This window comes from Phyllostomus hastatus, unplaced genomic scaffold (genome assembly GCF_019186645.2).
Source record: "Phyllostomus hastatus isolate PE091 unplaced genomic scaffold, TTU_PhHast_1.1 phas_scaffold_28, whole genome shotgun sequence".
Taxonomy (NCBI): domain Eukaryota; kingdom Metazoa; phylum Chordata; class Mammalia; order Chiroptera; family Phyllostomidae; genus Phyllostomus; species Phyllostomus hastatus.
Window position 1 is genome coordinate 22265152 of NW_025334022.1, and position 18723 is coordinate 22283874.

The 18723-nt window shown below is 36.6% G+C and overlaps 1 protein-coding gene across 1 annotated transcript in view; it reads left to right on the plus strand.

The window, feature by feature from the left end:
* WDR44 (WD repeat domain 44) overlaps positions 1-18723 on the plus strand; it is an 89590-nt gene that overhangs the window by 27718 nt on the left and 43149 nt on the right. The window contains exons 2-5 of the mRNA XM_045817609.1: positions 4286-4319; positions 10775-10849; positions 16981-17614; positions 18159-18286. Coding sequence (XP_045673565.1) covers positions 4286-4319; positions 10775-10849; positions 16981-17614; positions 18159-18286 — 871 coding nt within the window. The remainder of the gene's footprint in view (positions 1-4285; positions 4320-10774; positions 10850-16980; positions 17615-18158; positions 18287-18723) is intronic.

An 18723-nucleotide genomic window follows, 5' to 3' on the forward strand; every position in this document is an offset into this window, starting at 1 on the left:
TTTGTCTTGTTTTGTTTTCTTTTGTTTGTTTGGACAGACATCTAAAAACCTGGTCAGATTTCTCAAAATGAGGGACATGGGGAAGGCAGATTTTTTTTTCTCCCCTTCTCTACCTCATATGGAGCTTAAGTTTTTTTTTGTTTTTTGTTTTTAATCATATTTTCTCTTACTGCTACACTTCTATTGCAGATGATTTTCCCCCCTTATTGGCACTTAGAATATGTGCCCTGTGGAAATTTGATCCCCTTCAAGGTTTTTGTTTTTCTTATTTTTGTTTTGTTTTCATTGCACTTGTATTATTGCAGATATACTTTGTGTCAATTTTTTAAAAGTCTTCAATACCCCTGGTTCTAATCATCTGGATAAACATGATTTTGCGACATAGCAGTATAGGTTTGCCATAGAAACCAAATAATTGGGGGTATAAAAATTTTCATTTCTGGAAATTGTACTTTGTTAATATGAAAATATATTGTCTTGGCATTGCAATTAAGTGGGCAGGCACCATTGTCTATAGCTACCTTTTAAAAACAATCTTTGAACCCTGGCTGGCATAGCTCAGTGGATTGAGTGCGGGCTGCGAACCAAGCATCGCAGGTTCGATTCCCAGTCAGGGCACATGCCTGGGTTGCAGGCCATGGCCCCAGCAACTGCACATTGATGTTTCTCTCTGTGTCTCTCTGTGTCTCTCTCTCTCTCTCTCTCTTTGTCTCTCTCTCTCTCCCCCTTCCTTCCCTCTCTATAAATAAATAAATAAAGTCTTTAAAAACAAAACCAAAAACAATCCTTAAAACCCCCTAAACTAGAATTGTGTCTTATTCACCTTCCTATCTCTAGTCCCTGGCACATAGTAGGTATTCCATAAATATTTTTGAATAAAGGGATTCATTTTCTGTTAAATGGCAGAAGAGATTTTTATCACACTTATGTTTTGATTAAAGGTTAAGGATTCCTCTACCAAATATGGATTACTATTCAATTTGGCATGTGAAGAGCATGACAGTAGGACTCAATGCTTTTTCTTGGTTCTGCTCCTAAATATGTGACTTCAGGGAAAGTCAGTCTCTCGGCACTTCAGTTTTTTTCCTGTCAACAGAAGCTGTGTGATTAGATTATCTTGAAGGTGCCTTTCAACACAAAGTTGTATCATATGTGATCATTGCATTTTATAAAACAAAATTAGGAATGGCATATTAATATTAATCATTTGAAAGTATTTTTATATATTTTATTGATAATGCTTTTACAGTTGTTCCATTACCCCCCTTCACTCCCCTCCATACTGCACACCCTCTCCCACCCACATTCCCCCCTATAGTTCATGTCCATGTGTCACAAGTTCTTTAGCTTCTACATTTCCCATTCCATTCTTGCCCTTCCCCTGTCTATTTTCGACCTACCAACTATGCTACTTATTCTCCATACCTTTTCCCCCTCTCTACTCTTCCTACTCCCCTGTTGCTAACCCTCCATGTGTTCTCCATTTCTGTGGTTCTGTTCCTGTTCTAGATGTTTGCTTAGTTTGTTTTTGTTTTTCTTTTAGGTATGGTTGTTAATAATTGTGAGTTTGCTGTCATTTTACTATACATGTTTTTTTAATCTTCTTTTTCTTAGATAAGTCCCTTTAACATTTCATATAATAAGGGCTTGGTGATGATGAACTCCTTTAACATGACCTTATCTGAGAAGCACTTTATCTGCCCATCCATTCTAAATGAAAGCTTTGCTGGATAGAGCAATCTTGGATGTAGGTCCTTGCCTTTCATGACTTGGAATACTTCTTTCCAGTCCCTTCTTGCCTGTAAGGTCTCTTTTGAGAAATCAGCTGACAGTCAGATGGGAACTCCTTTGTAGGTGACTGTCTCCTTTTCTCTTACTGCTTTTAAGATTCTCTCCTTCATTTTTACCTTGGCTAATGTAATAATGATGTGCATTGGTGTGTTCCTCCTTGGGTCCAACTTCTTTGGGACTCTCTGAGCTTCCTGGACTTCCTGGAAGTCTATTTCCTTGGCCAGATTGGGGAAGTTCTTTATTATTTGTTCAAATATCTTTTCCACTTGTTGCTCTTCCTCTTCCTCTTCCCCTTCTGGTACCACTATAATTTGAATGTTGGAACATTTAGAGATGTCCTGGAGGTTCCTAAGTCTCTCCCCATTTTTTTAAATTCTTGTTTCTTCATTCTTTTCTGTTTGGTTGTTTCTTTCTTCCTTCTGGTCCACTCCATTGATGTGAGTCCCAGTTTTCTTCCCATCACTATTGATTCCCTGTGCATTTTCCTTCATTTTACCTAGAGTAGCCTTCATTTTCTCATCTAATTTGTGACCAGATTCAACCAATTCTGTGAGTTTCCTGATCACCAACGCTTTGAACTGTGCTTCTGATAGGTTGGCTCTCTCTTGGCCCCTTAGTTGTATTTGCTCTGAGCTTTGATCTCTTTTTCCATTTGGGCCATTTTTTTTTGTTTTGTCACATCTGTTATGTATGAGGGGTGGAGCCTTAGGTGTTCATCAGGGCAGGGCAACCCAGTCACTGGGTTGTGATGCTGTATGTGGGGGCGGAGTCCGAGAGGGGACAATGGCATTTGCTCCACTCTCTGTCAGACTTCAGTCCCTTCTGCCACTTCCCCAAAGAAAGCTGGGCCTTTCTGGTGCTGATTCCCGTGTGGGTGGGTTTGTGCACATTCTAGGACCCCATGGGTCTGTCTAACGAACTCTCCCTGTGCGTCAACTCCCACAGGTGTTTTCAATCAGTGCCCCGAGGCTCTGTTTCCCAGCACTGTGACCCTGGGTTGGGACCTGGGGTTGCACACTGTGCCTAACTTCACAATCGCCATCTTGCTGGGTCTGCCAGTTGCCTCTCCGCACCCAGGGTCTACCAGCCACTGCCTGCACACCCAGGGTCCACCCACTGCAGTCTTGTGCACCCAGTGCCACAGCTTTTTGTGCTGCAACCCCTTTCCGCCCAGCTGCCAAACTACACCCTTCCTACAGGGTCTGAATGAATGTGTGTATTTTAACTCCTTGGTTGTCTGACTTCCATACAGTTCGATTTTCTGTCAGTTCTGGTTATTATTCTGTTTCTAAACTGTTGTTGTCACTATCTTGGTTGTGCAAGGAGTTACAGTGGGTTTACCTATGCCTCCATCTTGGCTGGAAGTCTTGAAAGTGTTTTTTTATTGCGGAACCCTAAAATACATTAAGCAGCTCTAAGGGTTATGTCTCTTCTTTATGCTTTATAGTGGATATCAAACTGTTCCTACTTGAAAAATGTGGTGAGGGTGTGTGATAATAATTGGTGAAAAGTACTTTAAAAATTATTATGTCTACAATTGTCTGTATTTAAGAATAGAGTTTTGCTCCAGTAGACAAATGAGCCACAAACAAAACTGGGTTACTATCTTCAAAATCACTGGAAATGTCTAATGCATATAAAACTTTTAATCCACACCATATATCAAATTAACAAAACAATGAGATATACTTCCTATCAAAATGTAAAATTTAAAAACTAACACTTATTTTTGGCAGATGTTAAATAAACATTCACTCAAAACAGTAAGAATAAACTGGCACAAATGTTCTGGAGGGCAAGTTGAAAGTTTTTCAAAATTCTGACCTTTTGGACTGAAGTTCTACTTCCAGAGACATTTAAAGAAATTTATCATGGAAGAACACAAAATTTTCTTTAGTAAGATGCTTATTATGTCATATACAGGGAGGGATAAAGGTAGATTTATAGTTATGAGTTCATGAAACACAGTTTATTCTTATACTTTATTTATTAATCATTGTATTAGTTTCCATATGAACAGAGTAAACCTACTTTTGACCCACCCTGTATATATCTGGGAAGACAAAAAATACTCAAATTTCTACATGGTAAGATTATGGGTCACTTTAATTTTCTTCTCTACATTTTTTTTTTTGTTTTCTACATTTTCTGTATGCACACAGACTTTTTTAATCACCAAATTTATATGTGTTTTTGGTTTTTTTTAAGATTTTATTTATTTATTTTTAGGGAGGGAAAGGAGGGAGAAAGAGAGTGAGAGAGAAACATCAATGTGCAGTTGCTGGGGATCATGGCCCACAGCCCAGGCATGTGCCCTGACTGGGAATCGAACCTGCCACACTTTGGTTCGCAGCCTGCGCTCAATCCACTGAGCTATGCCAGCCAGGGCTATATGTGTTTTTTTTTTATGTGGACTTGTCTTTAATAAGTATATAGAAGTATTTCCCTTCTCACCTGCACTATTCAACACCACCTTGCTTTTATTTCTGAACAGGTCTTCAGAAAAGGTTGGAATTTCAACATTAGAGGTAAGTTGTGCTTTCTGAAAATTACATTTCTCCAAACTATACACTTTTCATTCATTTTTCTCTTTTATGTAATTCTTCAGTTTTTGGTTTTGCTTTCTGTTCCTTGTTTTTAGCTAAATAATATTGTCTTTGTATTTTACTAGGTATGATTAAATCCTCTAGAAATATCTAATCATATATTGTACTGAGGGAAGGGACTATAAATATTTTTTAGATTTCACCTAAATTTTATTTGGGTTATAATTTTTAGAATAGGAGGACACTGTAAAATACTTGTGTGTGTATGTGTTTTAATTGGAAAAGTAATATTTGCATGACAAAAATGTGGAGTAACCAAAACACTCGTATACTTTTTTTTAAATTTTTGAAGATTTTGTTTAATTTTAGAGGGGAAAGGAGGATGAAAAAGAGGTAGAAAAACATAAATGTGTGGTTGCTTCTCACGTGCCCTCTATTGGGAACCTGGCCTGTAACCCAGGCATGTGCCCTGACCGGGAATAGAACCTGTGACCCTTTGGTTCGCAGGCCGTTGTGCAATCCACTGAACCACACCAGCCAGGGCCACTTGTATACTTTTATGGGCACATGCATTAGTATCATCACCATATATATGAAAACAAATTCCAGAATTATATCCAAACAAAGGAGTTTGGTATGAAGACATTATGTCACTGAGAGCCATTTTAAGTAGAGGAATATCACCAAATAGATATTCTTTGATGTTTGATATTTTACATCAAATAGGATATATACTATGTGTGTATGTTTGCATGTGTTTCTTTATGTTGTGTATGTCTCTACATATGTATCTATAATCTCAAACATGCTTTATTTTTTCCACTTCCAGTGTCCCTACCTTCTTCTTATATACACTGGATATTGATCTGTTTTATAAATTGTGGTATATTTGTATGGAATATTCTACAGTAGTGGATATGAAAGAGTTAGCTATATACAATAACATGGATAGCACCATAATGTTTAGTAGGGATAAAAATTCACAGAAAAATATATGTAGTAATATTCCATTTATGTTCAGTTCAAAAGCATGCAAAATTAAAGAATATATTGTTTAGAGTTACAAGCATGTTGAAACTAAAAAGAGTAGCAGAGGAATGATAAACACAAACTTTAGGATGTCAGTCATCTCTAAGAGGGAAAGAATGTAATGGACATGGACAACGATATATAAGAGACTTGAAAGCCAATGGGAACAATGTTGTTTGTCTTAAATTGAATGCTTAAGAAAGGTTATATCATAATTCTTGCTTACATTTTATGAGAATCCTTTTATATCCCATTTAATAAAAACAATTTTTAAAATAAGATACAGATATGGATCAGATTTGCTCATTGCAAAAGTAGATGATTGAGTATGTAACTACCCTGCCATCCCTCATCTTCCCAATTCCCATTTCCAAAAACTATTGCTAGTTATTATGCTTATAGGTTTTAAAAGCCACTTAGCTCTAAGATATTTTTAAGTTATAAAAATTGGTTTTGGGAATTCACTTTATGTTGGTAATTATAGGTTGTCCTTAACTTCAATAAAATTAGGTAAATAATGTACATATTTAGTAAATACATATGAAGTTAGATATTGTTCTTTTTATATTTTTCATTTTGAAATTATTATAGAGTTGAAGGGAGCTGCAAAGACAGTACAAACAAATCCTGGTATTCTTCACCCACTTATTTCCCCAGGGTTTATATTTTATTTATAGTACAATATCAAAGCCAGGAATTTGACATTGGTGCAATGTGAATGTATAGTTCTGTGTCAACTTATTACATGTGTATATTTGTGTAACCACCATCATACTTAAGATGCAGATCTGTTTCATCACCACAAAGATCTCCCTTGTGCTTGCTACCTGTTTATAAAGTAACACCTGCCACTTCCCCCATCATTCATTACCCTAAGGAGCCACTAATCTGTTTTCCAACACTATAATTTTGTCATTTGAGAATATCCTATAAATGGAATCATATAGCGTGTGACCTTTTGAGATTAGCTGAAAGAATTGAGATCCATCCAAGGTGTTGCATGTATCAGTGGTTCCTTCTCACTGTAAAGTACATTCCATGTCATGTATCTACTTAGAGTATTGAATACATATCATGTATAACAGCACATCGATTGATATCTTCTCACTATAAAGTATATTCCATGTCATCTATTTACTTAGAGTATTGAATACATATCATGTATAACAGCATATCGATTGATATCTTAAGCAATCCAAAGAAAAATGTCATGTAGTCTCAATATTTGATGTTTTTATAATCTCACAGAACAGACATGTATACAAAGGAATGACCTATGAGATACTGATGTTCAAATGTAGAATAGACAGACCTTAAGTGCTACCAGGAGTTTGGAGGAGGAAGGGAGAGACCAGGTGACCATGAGAGTGCTGTTACTTGGAATAGCAGAGAAAAGTTTCAGGGAGAAGGTAGAACTTGTGCTGGGCTTTGAAAATTGGGAGAGGTTTGTATAGGTAGATAGAGAAAAATTTGGAAAGCATTGTATACTAGGCATAGTATGAACTAATTAATATGCAAAGACAATTTGCTGGGAGCCTTGAAAAACTGCTGCAACCTATGCAAACATTTCAGTTATAGAATGTGGGAAGAGTAAATTGGGGCCATACTTAATGAGCCTTGAATGTCAGGTTAAAAACTCTGGGCTTTAAAATTTTGAAGAAAGACATTTAAAACATCAATTTTTATATGTCTTACAGTTGTGTTCTCCAAGGTTTTTTGCTGGGAAATTAACAAAAGATAAGTGGTAGAAGGGCAGAAGAATGTTTGGAGGAAAGAGACCAAGTGCAGAGTGAGAGTTGTTAAGAAGCAATTAGAGTATCAAAACATAAATAAGACTCCAACAAAGGGACAGTTTTGATAGGAATGGATTGATGAATATGACAACTATTTAAGAGTTGTTTCTTGTTTTTTCTCTTCTTTGAGTGTAGATCACATTTGTACAAATGATTTGTGAAACTGAGTTAGTCTTTTGTTGTAGTGCTTGTTAAAATTTAAAAGCTCAAATCTCATAACAATACTGTAAGGAGGGTCCAAGCAGCTCTCTGATATCCAACACAAATGGAGGTGGTATGAGTTGCTAGCAATTGAATGATCTACTACACTTTTTAAAGGAAGTGTGTTTTTGAGACTGTGATAAATAGGAGTTAGAGAAATGGCCTGATGGTGGGAAGCTGGGATTTAGTAGGTACAGTGCTTTAGTAATGGGACAGCCTAAATCCAGAAGGCGTAATAAATGGAGACTGTCTCAAGTCTAGCTAAGTTGGTGTTAGTTTTCTGCAGGCACATGCTTGGCTTCTGTTGCTTTATCCCCAAAGCCTGATTGAGGTGCTAGGGGAAGATCTGGACCTTAGACAGTACTGGGAGAGAATCATATATGACCTATATATAGATACATATAGAGCGATATATAGATACAGATGTATGTCTCTATACATATCTATATAGGTATATCTATACTAAATATAGATATACTAAATGAGATTTGACTAAGAAATGTTTTAATTTAACTTCTCTAGAGATCAGATCCTCTGGTAGGTGGCCATATCACTCCTGTAAACTTATGACATAATAACAGTTTAACTTACAGCAGTTGATAGCTTTCAAAGGTTCAAAGTCCAAGACAGTTTTTTTAAAGCCAAATAAAATAGAAGTCTAATCACTGCTTGCAGCTTTGGTCAGTATAAGAATGCTAAGTGAGCCCTGGCTGGTGTGGCTCAGTGGATTGAGTGCCAGCCTGGGAATCAAAGAGTTGCAGGCCAGGTCCCCAGTAGGGGGTGCGCAAGAGGCAACCACACATTGATGTTTTTCTCCCTTTCTCCCTCCCTTTCCCTCTCTCTAAAAATAAATCTAAAAAAAAGAATGCTAAGTGAAATAAGCCAGGTGGTGAAAGACAATACCATATGATCTTACCTATAAGTGGAACCTAATCAACGAAACAAACAAATAAGCAAAGTAGAATCAGAGACCTGGAAATAAAGAACAAACTGACAGTAACCAGAGGGGAGGGTGGAGGAGGATAATGGGGAAAGAAGGGGAAGGAGCTAGCAAAGGAACATGAATAGAGGACTAACGGACTTGAGCAATGGGGGGATATTGACTGTGGGAGTGGGGCACAGGACAGGGGAGAGCAAGGGGGGAAAGGTGGGAAAACTAACTGAACAACAATAAATTAAAGAAAAGGAAAAAGTGTAAATAAAAAGAATGTTCATCTGTGATCTTTGTAGTTAATTCAAACAAATTAAATTGAGGTACAGGAATTAACTGCATGAAATTTTGCTTAGGTTAAGTTAGGGAAAATATTCACAGAATTAATTTGTTCAATGCTTCTGATTTTCCTACTAATGAACAGTTGTTGAAGAATAATTGAATACTTATACTTAATTTGTAGGACAGTTAAAGGTATTTCTCTCATATGCATTAACTATTCTTTTTTCCCTTTTTTCCACTTTTATTGAGATATAATTGACATTGACATACATCACTATATAAGTTTAAGGCATACAGCATGATGGTTTGATTTACATATATTGTGAAATGATTACCACAATAGATTCCACTAACATCTGTCTTCTCATGTAGATAAAATGAAAAGAAAAGAAAGAAAAAATAGGAAAAAATATTTTCCTTGTGAAAAGAACTTTTTACTCTCTTAACTCTCCTGTATGTCAAGCAGCAGTGTTAGCTATAGTCATTGTGTTGCTTGTTACATACCTAGTACCTATTTATCTGCTAACTGGAAGTTTATACCCTTTGACAACCTTCCTCCAGTTCAATATTCTCCCACCTTTAATTGCTTTTGATTAGAGGGGTTTTTTTATATAAAACCAGGATTTGATTAAAAGATACATAGACTTAAGATATGTGTATTAAATGAAGAAAAGCCAGAACATGCATTAATCAGCATTCATTCAAGCAAATTATTACTTTTGCCAGGCACAGTGTTAGGTACTGGGTAAGCAGTGGTAGATAGAACAGACAAGGTCCCTGCTCTCATGGTGCTAACATTCTAGTGGGGTAGGGAGGAGACAAAAAATAAGTAAACAAGGTCATTTCAGGTGGTGCTAAGTGCAAAGAAGAAAAAGAAAATCAGATAATGTGATAGAAATTTAAGGGGGTGAGACTATTTTAGGGTGATCTGGGACTGCTGTTCTGATATAATAACCCTCAAGCTATGACCCTAAGGCTGGTAAGGAACCATCCAGTTGGCCAAAGTGTAATTGTGGGGTTTTAGTGGGATAGGTAGGTGAGAACTGTTGATGAGGTCAAAGATGTAGGTAGGCGCAACATCATGGTAGGCCCTCATGGGCTAACATAATAGTTTCGATTTTATCTCACATTTAAAATTCCATGAAATAGTTTTTTCTAGTAGAAACTATATAAGGTTGGTAGTATTCCCCAAATGCTGGGAGGAATTCAGTGAAACAACTTGTCAGCCTGAAGATATTGGAAGTCCTACAGAAATTTCTCTAGCACATTGTATCTTCAGCATTATAATCTCTGAAGTAATTGTATCCTGATACTTGGTAGAACTGCCATGTTAATACTTACGTACATCCTTATGTGCCTTAGGTTGCTTATCTGACAAAAAAAAAACGGGGTATACTAACCTTCTTTAACTAGCTCTGTGGTATGCTCCAAGAATTATGAATAGTTTTTTTTCTCAGTATCAGGAGTCGTGTTCATATTGCTGTACTTCTATAAATGTAAAGACAGCTTAAGATGGAGAAAAAATGTGTTAAGTCCTGCAAATATATGATTATCTTATTTTACTCAAATTTTTTCCAGCAAAAATGTAGTATCCATTTCTACCTTCTCTAACCTCCCAAATATATATATATATGTACGTATGTGTATATGAATGTATACGTAGATATATATGTATTTTTGGTGGGTTTAATTTCATTCACCTGTTGCTATTTTGGGGACTTCATTTAATTTCTGGTTAAGTCTTTATTCCTTTTATCTGAAGCATATAAAGTTTTTAAGAAAACAAGTGTCTGAATGTGGTTTTTTGCATTATGTACTTTTGTATTTATGCAAATGTATGGAGCAATACTTTGGGAAAAATAACAATTCTGTTATGTTTCTTAAATCCTTAATCCTTTTATGCTGTGAAGGTACTTAGTAGTTCTTACCTTCCTGTACAGATTTTAAGATTAGAAAGTTGGGCACTTTTAAAGGGAAATATTCTATTGCAGTAGAAAATTTAAAAATTGGTGATTAATAACCTTCTTATGCAAGTCATATTGTCCCAGTTGGCATAAAATCTCTGGGCATCTATCAATATACAAACATTTAAGTCCTTATGGGCTTCTGATTTATCAATGCTACATTTTCTAATTTGTACCCATTTTAAACAGTTTCAAAAAACATATCATTTGGTCTCTGTTTCTTTTGTTTTAAAATAGGAAACAGAGAACACTCCACACAAAGTTGGAAATGAGTCACCTGTACAAGAATTGAAACAAGATGTGTCTAAAAAGGTTGGTAAGGTAGAATGTCAATATTAGTTTAGCAGTTGTTTACATGGAATATATTTTTTAATTTTATTTATTTTTACATGGTATATTTAAAGTGGAAAATTTCTATATTCTTTTAGTATCATGCTCTCTGCATGCTGGATGTTCAGTATAGCTTCCTTGAGCCTATTGAATTTGTGATTGAAGATGGCATCAGGCTTTGTAGAAGTTATTTAGTAATTGGTAATTTATCCTTGAAACCATATTCTTATTATTAAATTTATTAGAGTGACACTGGTTAATAAGATTATATAAGTTTCAAGTGTACAACTCTGTAATACTTCATCTATATATTGCATTATGTGCTTCTTGCACAAAATTTAGTCTCCCTCCGTCACCATATATTTGACTCCCCTTCCACCTCCTCCCAGCCCTTTTCCCCTCTGGTTTGAAACAGTACTTAGAAAATATTTTGTAATGGGTCTTTATTTTTTATGCCTGTAGTTTTATTAAAATAAATTATAACTACCCAAGGTTACTACCAAAAGTTAGTGGTATTGAAAAGCTCCATGCAACAAATTCTATAGCTGTTGAACATTATAAGAATTCATTACTCTCATAGTACCTTTGGTCCTTTTAAAGAATTGATACGCCCTGGCTGACGTAGCTCAGTGGATTGAGCGCAGGCTGTGAACCAGGCATCACAGGTTCGATTCCCAGTCAGGGCACATGCCTAGGTTGCAGGCCATGGCTCCCAGCAACTGAGCGCAAGATAAACATTTTAACAATAGGGTAGTTCACAGCTTCCGGATACCCGAACAGAAAGGATGGTGTGTTTTCATTCATTTATGTTGAGTGTTTTCTGCACCTCAGGCAGTATTCTAGCCAATAGGTTTCCAGAAACCAACAAGATGATACGTTTTCTACTTTAGAGTTTTTCAGCAGGGACACTGTTGACATTTGGGGCTGGCTAATTCAATTCTTTTCTTTTCCTTTTTTAATCCTCACCTGAGGATATGTTTACTGATGGGGGGGGGTGTAGGGAGGGAGGGAGAGGCGGGAGAGAGACATCAATGTGAAAGAGAAACATCAATCTGTGGCCTCCCGTACACACACTGACCAGGGATCAAACAAGCAACCTAGGTATGTGCCCTGACTGGGAATGGAACCCCCAGCCTCCAACCAACTGAGCCACCTGGCCAGGGCAAGGGCTGGCTTATTCTTTGTTGTAGAAGGAAGGGGAGACTCTTCTGTGCATTGTAGGATGTTTAGAAGCATCCCTGACTTCTACCCACTAGATGCCAATAGGTTCCCTCCACCCCATCATGACAACCAAAAATATCTCCATACATCACCAAGTGTCTAGGGAAGGGTCCCATGCAAAATCACTCCCAATGGAGATCCTACTTTATGTAATTTAAAATTTTAATGGACTACATATTTTAATATTGATCATGCTTTTTTCTTTTGGGGAGAAATGGTGGCACTGTGTATTAGCATAAATAATGAGAGTGGTACCTTTTTAAAAAATCATAAATTGCCTACTGTATGCACTTCAACAGCTATCTTGATTTTTCAACATTCTTTCCCTTTTTTCCTCTAATAGTAGTGTAAATAGGATTTTGTATTCTACCTTTTTCTCTTACCATTTTTAGATTTTCATCATATTTCTACATGATTTCAGTACTCAGTTTTCATTTGATATATTATCAGATTCCATCAAGTGTTATATTTGATATATAATACAGATTCCACATGTATTTACACATGTGTCTAGCCATTTTTATTGGCAAAAACTTGAAATGTTTCTACTTTTTCCACTAGAATTTTTCTCTTCTTAAGAATTTTTTCCTTAGGAAAAATTACAAATGTGTAACTATCTATAGTTAGTAGAAGAAAAACAGTGGTTTTTAAGGAGAGTTTAAAAGCTGCAAAAATAGTGAGTAAACACCATGGGACAGAGAGTGAGGCTTAAGACTCCAGGTATCACTTTTTAAGTTTTAGCCTTTTTAGTTGAATTAAGTATCATATGTTAATGATAAAGGCTGTGGCGATGTACCGTGCACCAGGACAAACCCCTGCCCCCAGTAGCTTACATTTTGATAGAGGAGGAAACTATTGGGTAGGCCAAAAAGTCTGTTTGGGTTTTTTCCATAAGATGGCTCTAGTAGTGCTTAGTTGTCTTTAACTTCATTCAAAACAATTTTGTTAGATTGTATTGTGACAGCTGTCTTACCAGGGTGCATTTAAAAAAACTTATCAAAATTGGTGAATTTTTGTTTAGCCATTTTAATATTGAAGACAGAAGAAAATAACATTTTTAGCATATTGTGCTTTATTATTTCAAAAAAGGAAAAAACACACCTGAAATGCAAAGACTTGTGTGGTGTATGAAAAAGGAACCGTGACTGATCGAATGTGTCAAAAATTATTTGCGGCCCTGGCTGGCGTAGCTCAGTGGATTGAGCGCAGGCTGTGAACCAAAGTGTCACAGGTTCGATTCCCAGTCAGGATACATGTCTGGGTTGCAGGCCATGACCCCCAGCAACTACACATTGATGTTTCTTTCTCTCTTTCTCTCTCTCTCTCTCTCTCTCTCTCTCTCTCTCTCTTTTCTCTCTCTTTCCCTCTCTAAAAAATAAATAAATAAAATCTTTAAAAAAACTTAAAATTTAAAAAAAATTAAAAAACAGCTAATTTTAAGGCATTATATATAAAAAAATTATTTGTGAAGTTTTGTGCTAGAGATTTCTTGCTGAACGATGCTCTACAGTGAGATAGACCAGTTGAAGTTAACAGCGATCCAATCGAGACATTGATTGAGAACAGTCAACATTATACCATGCTGGATATAGCTGACATACTTAAGATATCTAAATCAATAAAGTTATTGCTGAAAATGAAAAATATGTCTTTTATTTTATGGAAAAAACTAAATGGAGCTTTTGGCCAATCCAATAGATAAATACAAAGCTGAATGTAATGTAGAAAGCTTAGAAACTATTATAAGAACACAAAAGGAGACTCTGCTTCCTTTTGGGGGTTAGGAATAAGGAAGACTTCATGGAGGAGGTAGCATCTGAGCTGGTTTTGATGAATGGATAAGATTTGCACAGGCAGAGATGGGAGAGAAAAGGCATAGCCAAATAAAGGTGCAGATGACGAGTGTGCAAAATATTTAAGGATGAGTCTAGAGACCAACATTAAGGCCAGATTATGGGAATGCCTTATGTCATACTAAGACATCTGGTTTTTATTTTAGAATTACTGGGAAAGCAGTGAATTTTTTGAAGCAGAGAGGTGATGTGAAGGAAACAGTTGCTTTAGCATGATCACTTCCATGTTGGTTTTGATTTTCACTATTCTCTTGCTCTTTCCTTCTTTGCTACCTCCTAAAACCCAGAGGAAAAATACAGGGGTAGACATGGTAAATAAGTGTTATGGGGGTATATCAAGAGTTAGAAAGTATGGGCCTTGCTTCCCAGGAACTAATCATCCTGTATGGAGAAAATATTTATACAGAGCTAGCCCATATACTACCATGTATTAATATTATAGCTCATAGTGTAGTGAGCAGTAAGAATGATAGGAGTTCAGAGAAGGGAGAGATCGTTCTCAGATAAGGGATTAGGGATTTATGATTTTCTTTTTTTAAATATTTTATTTATTTACTTTTAAAGAGAGGGGAAGGGAGGGAGAGAGAAACATCAATGTGCCGCTTGCACACTCCCAACCAGGGACCACAACCCAGGCGTGTAACCTGGCTGAGAATCAAACTGGCAGCCTGTCAGTTTGTGGTATGATGCCCATCCCACTAAGCCACCAGTCAGAGCATGACTTAAGTTTTTTTTTTTACCTCATGGGAGTAAAAGGGAGAAAACTGTACTTGAACAATAATTAAAATAAAATTTAAAAAAAAATTTTACCTCATTTTGACCCCTCTAATGTCATGGGCCTTTCCATTATGCTTAGTGATTATTTCAAACCTTTACATTCACCTCATGCTCACTGTGCCCACTTGTGTCCCACTCATTTTCAGCAGATGACCTTGTTGCCTACTGCATATAGACTTCAGAGGCTAAGAAACCTGAATTCACTCATTTTCATCATCTCATATTTCCCTTACCTTCCAACTTGCTTCCATCTTGAATCTCTTTCATGTAATTGTTGAGAATTTAGTTTTATTTTCCTGCCCAAAGTACTGTGGTATAATATAAAGAACTGTGGATTTGCCCTGACTGATATGGCTCAGTGGATTGGGTGCCAGCCTGTAAACTGAAGGGTCCCTGGTTTGATTGCTGGTCAGGGCACATGCCTGGGTTCCAGACGAGGTCCCAAGTAGCGGGCGTGCAAGAGGCAACCGATTGTTTTTCTCACACATCAGTGTTTCTTTCCCTCTCTTTCTCCCTCCTTTCTCCTCTTTATAAAAATATACAAATGAAATCTTTTAAAAATAAAAAATAAAGAACTGTAGATTTTTTTAAAGAAAAACCTGAATTTCAGTTTTGAGTTTGTAATTTACTAGCTCTGGAACCTTGGGCAAAATTCTTAATGCCTTTACCTCAGATATGTGCTTTTGTAGAAAGGAGATAATTCAGCCACTTCACAGGGTTTGTATGATGATTAAATAGAAAATGTGTATCCTGAATCTAGTGCATAATAGACTGTCTCCTTTCTTCTCCAGAACCTTATTACCTTCCTTTCTTTTGGCCCCTTCCCCTCAGTTTATAAAAATGCTGGGTCACTTTCTTGCATCCTCTTCCATTTATTGCCAAGGTTTTGAAAACCATAGACCATGCTGGCTATCTTCACTTCTCGTTCATTCTTAAACCCACTGTAATCTGGCTTCTGTTATCACTAAGGCACTCAGTGCTGCACCTAATTATCAAATTAGGTGGACGCTAGTTAGTATTCCTCTGGTAAAAGTGATGTACTTCTAGGATTAAATATTTGAAGGTTGAAAAAAAGTAATATATGGGATGTGCTGGGCAATCAGGAATTAATATTATTCAACAGCAATAACATCCAGTTCCAGTTAGCATGTGACGCATTCTGTTATCTTTTGGGAGCCAGAGTATTGAGAAAGCAGAAGTCATCCATGGTCGGACATGGTGGAGAGATAAGTGGACTGCAAGATTTATTGTGTTAATAATGACAGAACTGGATAGAAAATATATTTTCTTTGAAATGTTGGTAGAATACATAGAAAGCCTATCTGTGTTTTTCAGCTATAGATAAGAAGTAAAGGGGAATAAAGGCAGGGTGAGCTGGGTGTGTGAATGCTTCATGGTCCTGCCATCCCTCTGAGTAGTGGGGTATTAGGTGTATTCTGTTTAAGAACGTTAACCTTCTAGACAACTATACTTGAACAACAATAATAATAATAATTAAAATTAAAAAATAATGTTGACCTCCTTGTATCTGCTGGCTTTTCCTGTCATTGGCTTGAGATAAACAACTTGAAGTCTTGTACAAGGTGGTTTGTGATTCTCATGATTTTGTTAACTAGGCTCAGATCAGCAGGTTGCTACTACAACTAACTTGGCATAAATATGTAAATGAACTATGACATGAAGAGTCTGAATGTAATTTTAGGTTTGAACTTTGTTTTTTTAAGATTTTGTTTCTTTTTAGAGAGATGGGAAGGGAGGGAGAGAAACATCAGTTGGTTACCTCTCACGCACCCCCAACTGGGGACCTGGCCTGCAACCCAAGCATGTGCCTTGGCTGGGAATCAAACCAGTGAACTTTCAGTTCATAGGCTGGCTCTCAGTCCACTGAGCCACACTGACCAGGGCAGGTTTCAACATTATTATACAGAGTTAGCTGAACTTTTGTGATTACATGTACTAACACACATTCCCTATTATAATAGTTAAGAGTACAAAACTAAACACTCTAGTTTTATGCCAGCTTCATCACTTACAAACTTTGCAACCTCAGAAAAACCATCAGGTCCCTCTATGGCTTAGCTCCTTCCTTTGTATAATGGTGATAGTAACAGTGCTATCTCTTAAGGTCGTTGTATAGATTAAAATATGTAAAGTGTTAAGAACATTGCCTGGCATATAGTAAGTACTATATAAATGATTAGCTGTTATTATGTTCTTGTAAATGGCTTCATTTTTAAAAATTGCTTTTTAACCTTTCATCAGATTATTGAAAGTATTATTGAGGAGAGTCAGAAAGTACTACAGCTTGAAGATGACTCTTTGGATTCCAAAGGAAAAGGACACTCTGATCAGGCTACTGCCAGTCCTCTCATGGCTAGAACAGATCCTAGCAATATACCTGGACTGTTAGCCATAGATCAAGCACTACAGGAAGATTCCAAAAGGGCAGAGAGTCAGAATGCATTTGAAGAAACTGAATTAGAATCAAAAAAAGATTTTCCTTCTGAGGACACCTGTGAGAAGCCAGATGAAACCACTAAGTTAAATGAAATAAGTTCAGCTGAGCAGCTTAATGTGCCTGAAACTGAAACGGAAGTATTGAACAAGGAAGCAGTGGAAATCAAAGGAAGTGACATTCTAGAATCTGTGTCCTCAAACTCCTCATCTGCTAAAGATTGTGCTACCATGGAAGATTTGGCTCCTGCCAAACCCCCAAGACAGCTTACTCCAGAACCTGATATAGTGGCTAGTACAAAGAAGCCTGTTCCAGCACGTCCGCCCCCTCCAACTCATTTCCCACCTCCTAGACCACCACCTCCATCTCGACCTGCTCCACCACCAAGAAAAAAGAAAAGTGAATTGGAGTTGGAGGCTCTTAAAACACCTGATCTGGATGGCAAGTGTTAATTGAGAAATAAGTATTTTTGTGGGGAGATTTTTAAGTTGAACTTGTTTACATTTGTGATTTTGTTTCAATTTACATTATGTAACTACATTGATGGCTGACTTACAAAAATTATTTTAGTAATAAAAGTGAAAGCATTTACAGTGATGATTAATTACATTACTATGATTGAACATTTCAGTAGACTTCGAACTTTCAAATCTGTTACCATTAGAGAGAGAGTGTGGCATGGTGTACAAAATATGGGATTTGAGAGTTAAGATTTGAATTCAAGTTCTAGAACTCTTTTTTTTTCACTTTTTAATTTCTAAATTTATTGGGCACTAGAACTATTAATGTTTCAGTTTTACAGCCTTGAAGAGTTTAAACACCTTGTTTGAATCCTGATTTCTCCATATGTAAAACGAGGGTAATAAAACCACTTTCATCACAAGTTGTTACAAGAATCAGACAGATAAAGGTTAAAACACATTTCAGGCTCTGTATAATGTCCTCTGTAAACATTTGGTGTTATTATCATTATTATTAATTGCAGTTCCCAAAGAGAATATTACATCTGATACTCTAACAATGAACATGGCTTCAGAGGGTACCGTCAAGGATTCTCAGCCTTCTCTTGATTTGGCAAGTGCTACCAGTGGAGATAAAATAGTTACTGCCCAGGTATGTTGGTGAATTCATGTTACATTTGATATAGGTGGTATTAGTTTTCTGCAACTGGCTCATTTGTTGATTATCAAATCTTCTTTCTTCTTCAGGCCAAATATTTCATTATCCCCCAAACCTGGCCTCCTTACATCCCTTGTCAGCTCTGTTAATGAGTAGCTGGGTGACTCTAGGAAGCTATTTAACATCTGAATCTCAGATGCTCCAGTGATAAAATGGAAGGAAAATCTTCCTTGAAGGTCTCTTGCAAGCATGAGTACCAAGTCCCTGACCATGTAGTATGCATTCAGAAAATGATAGATGCTGCTATTTGTAATATTGATATTAACAAATATCACCTATGATCTTCATTAACCTGAGCTCTAGTGGACAAAATTGGGAACTTTTACTTTTTATAATTTCCTTTTCTTAACCAAGAAAAAAAAAAACTCCAT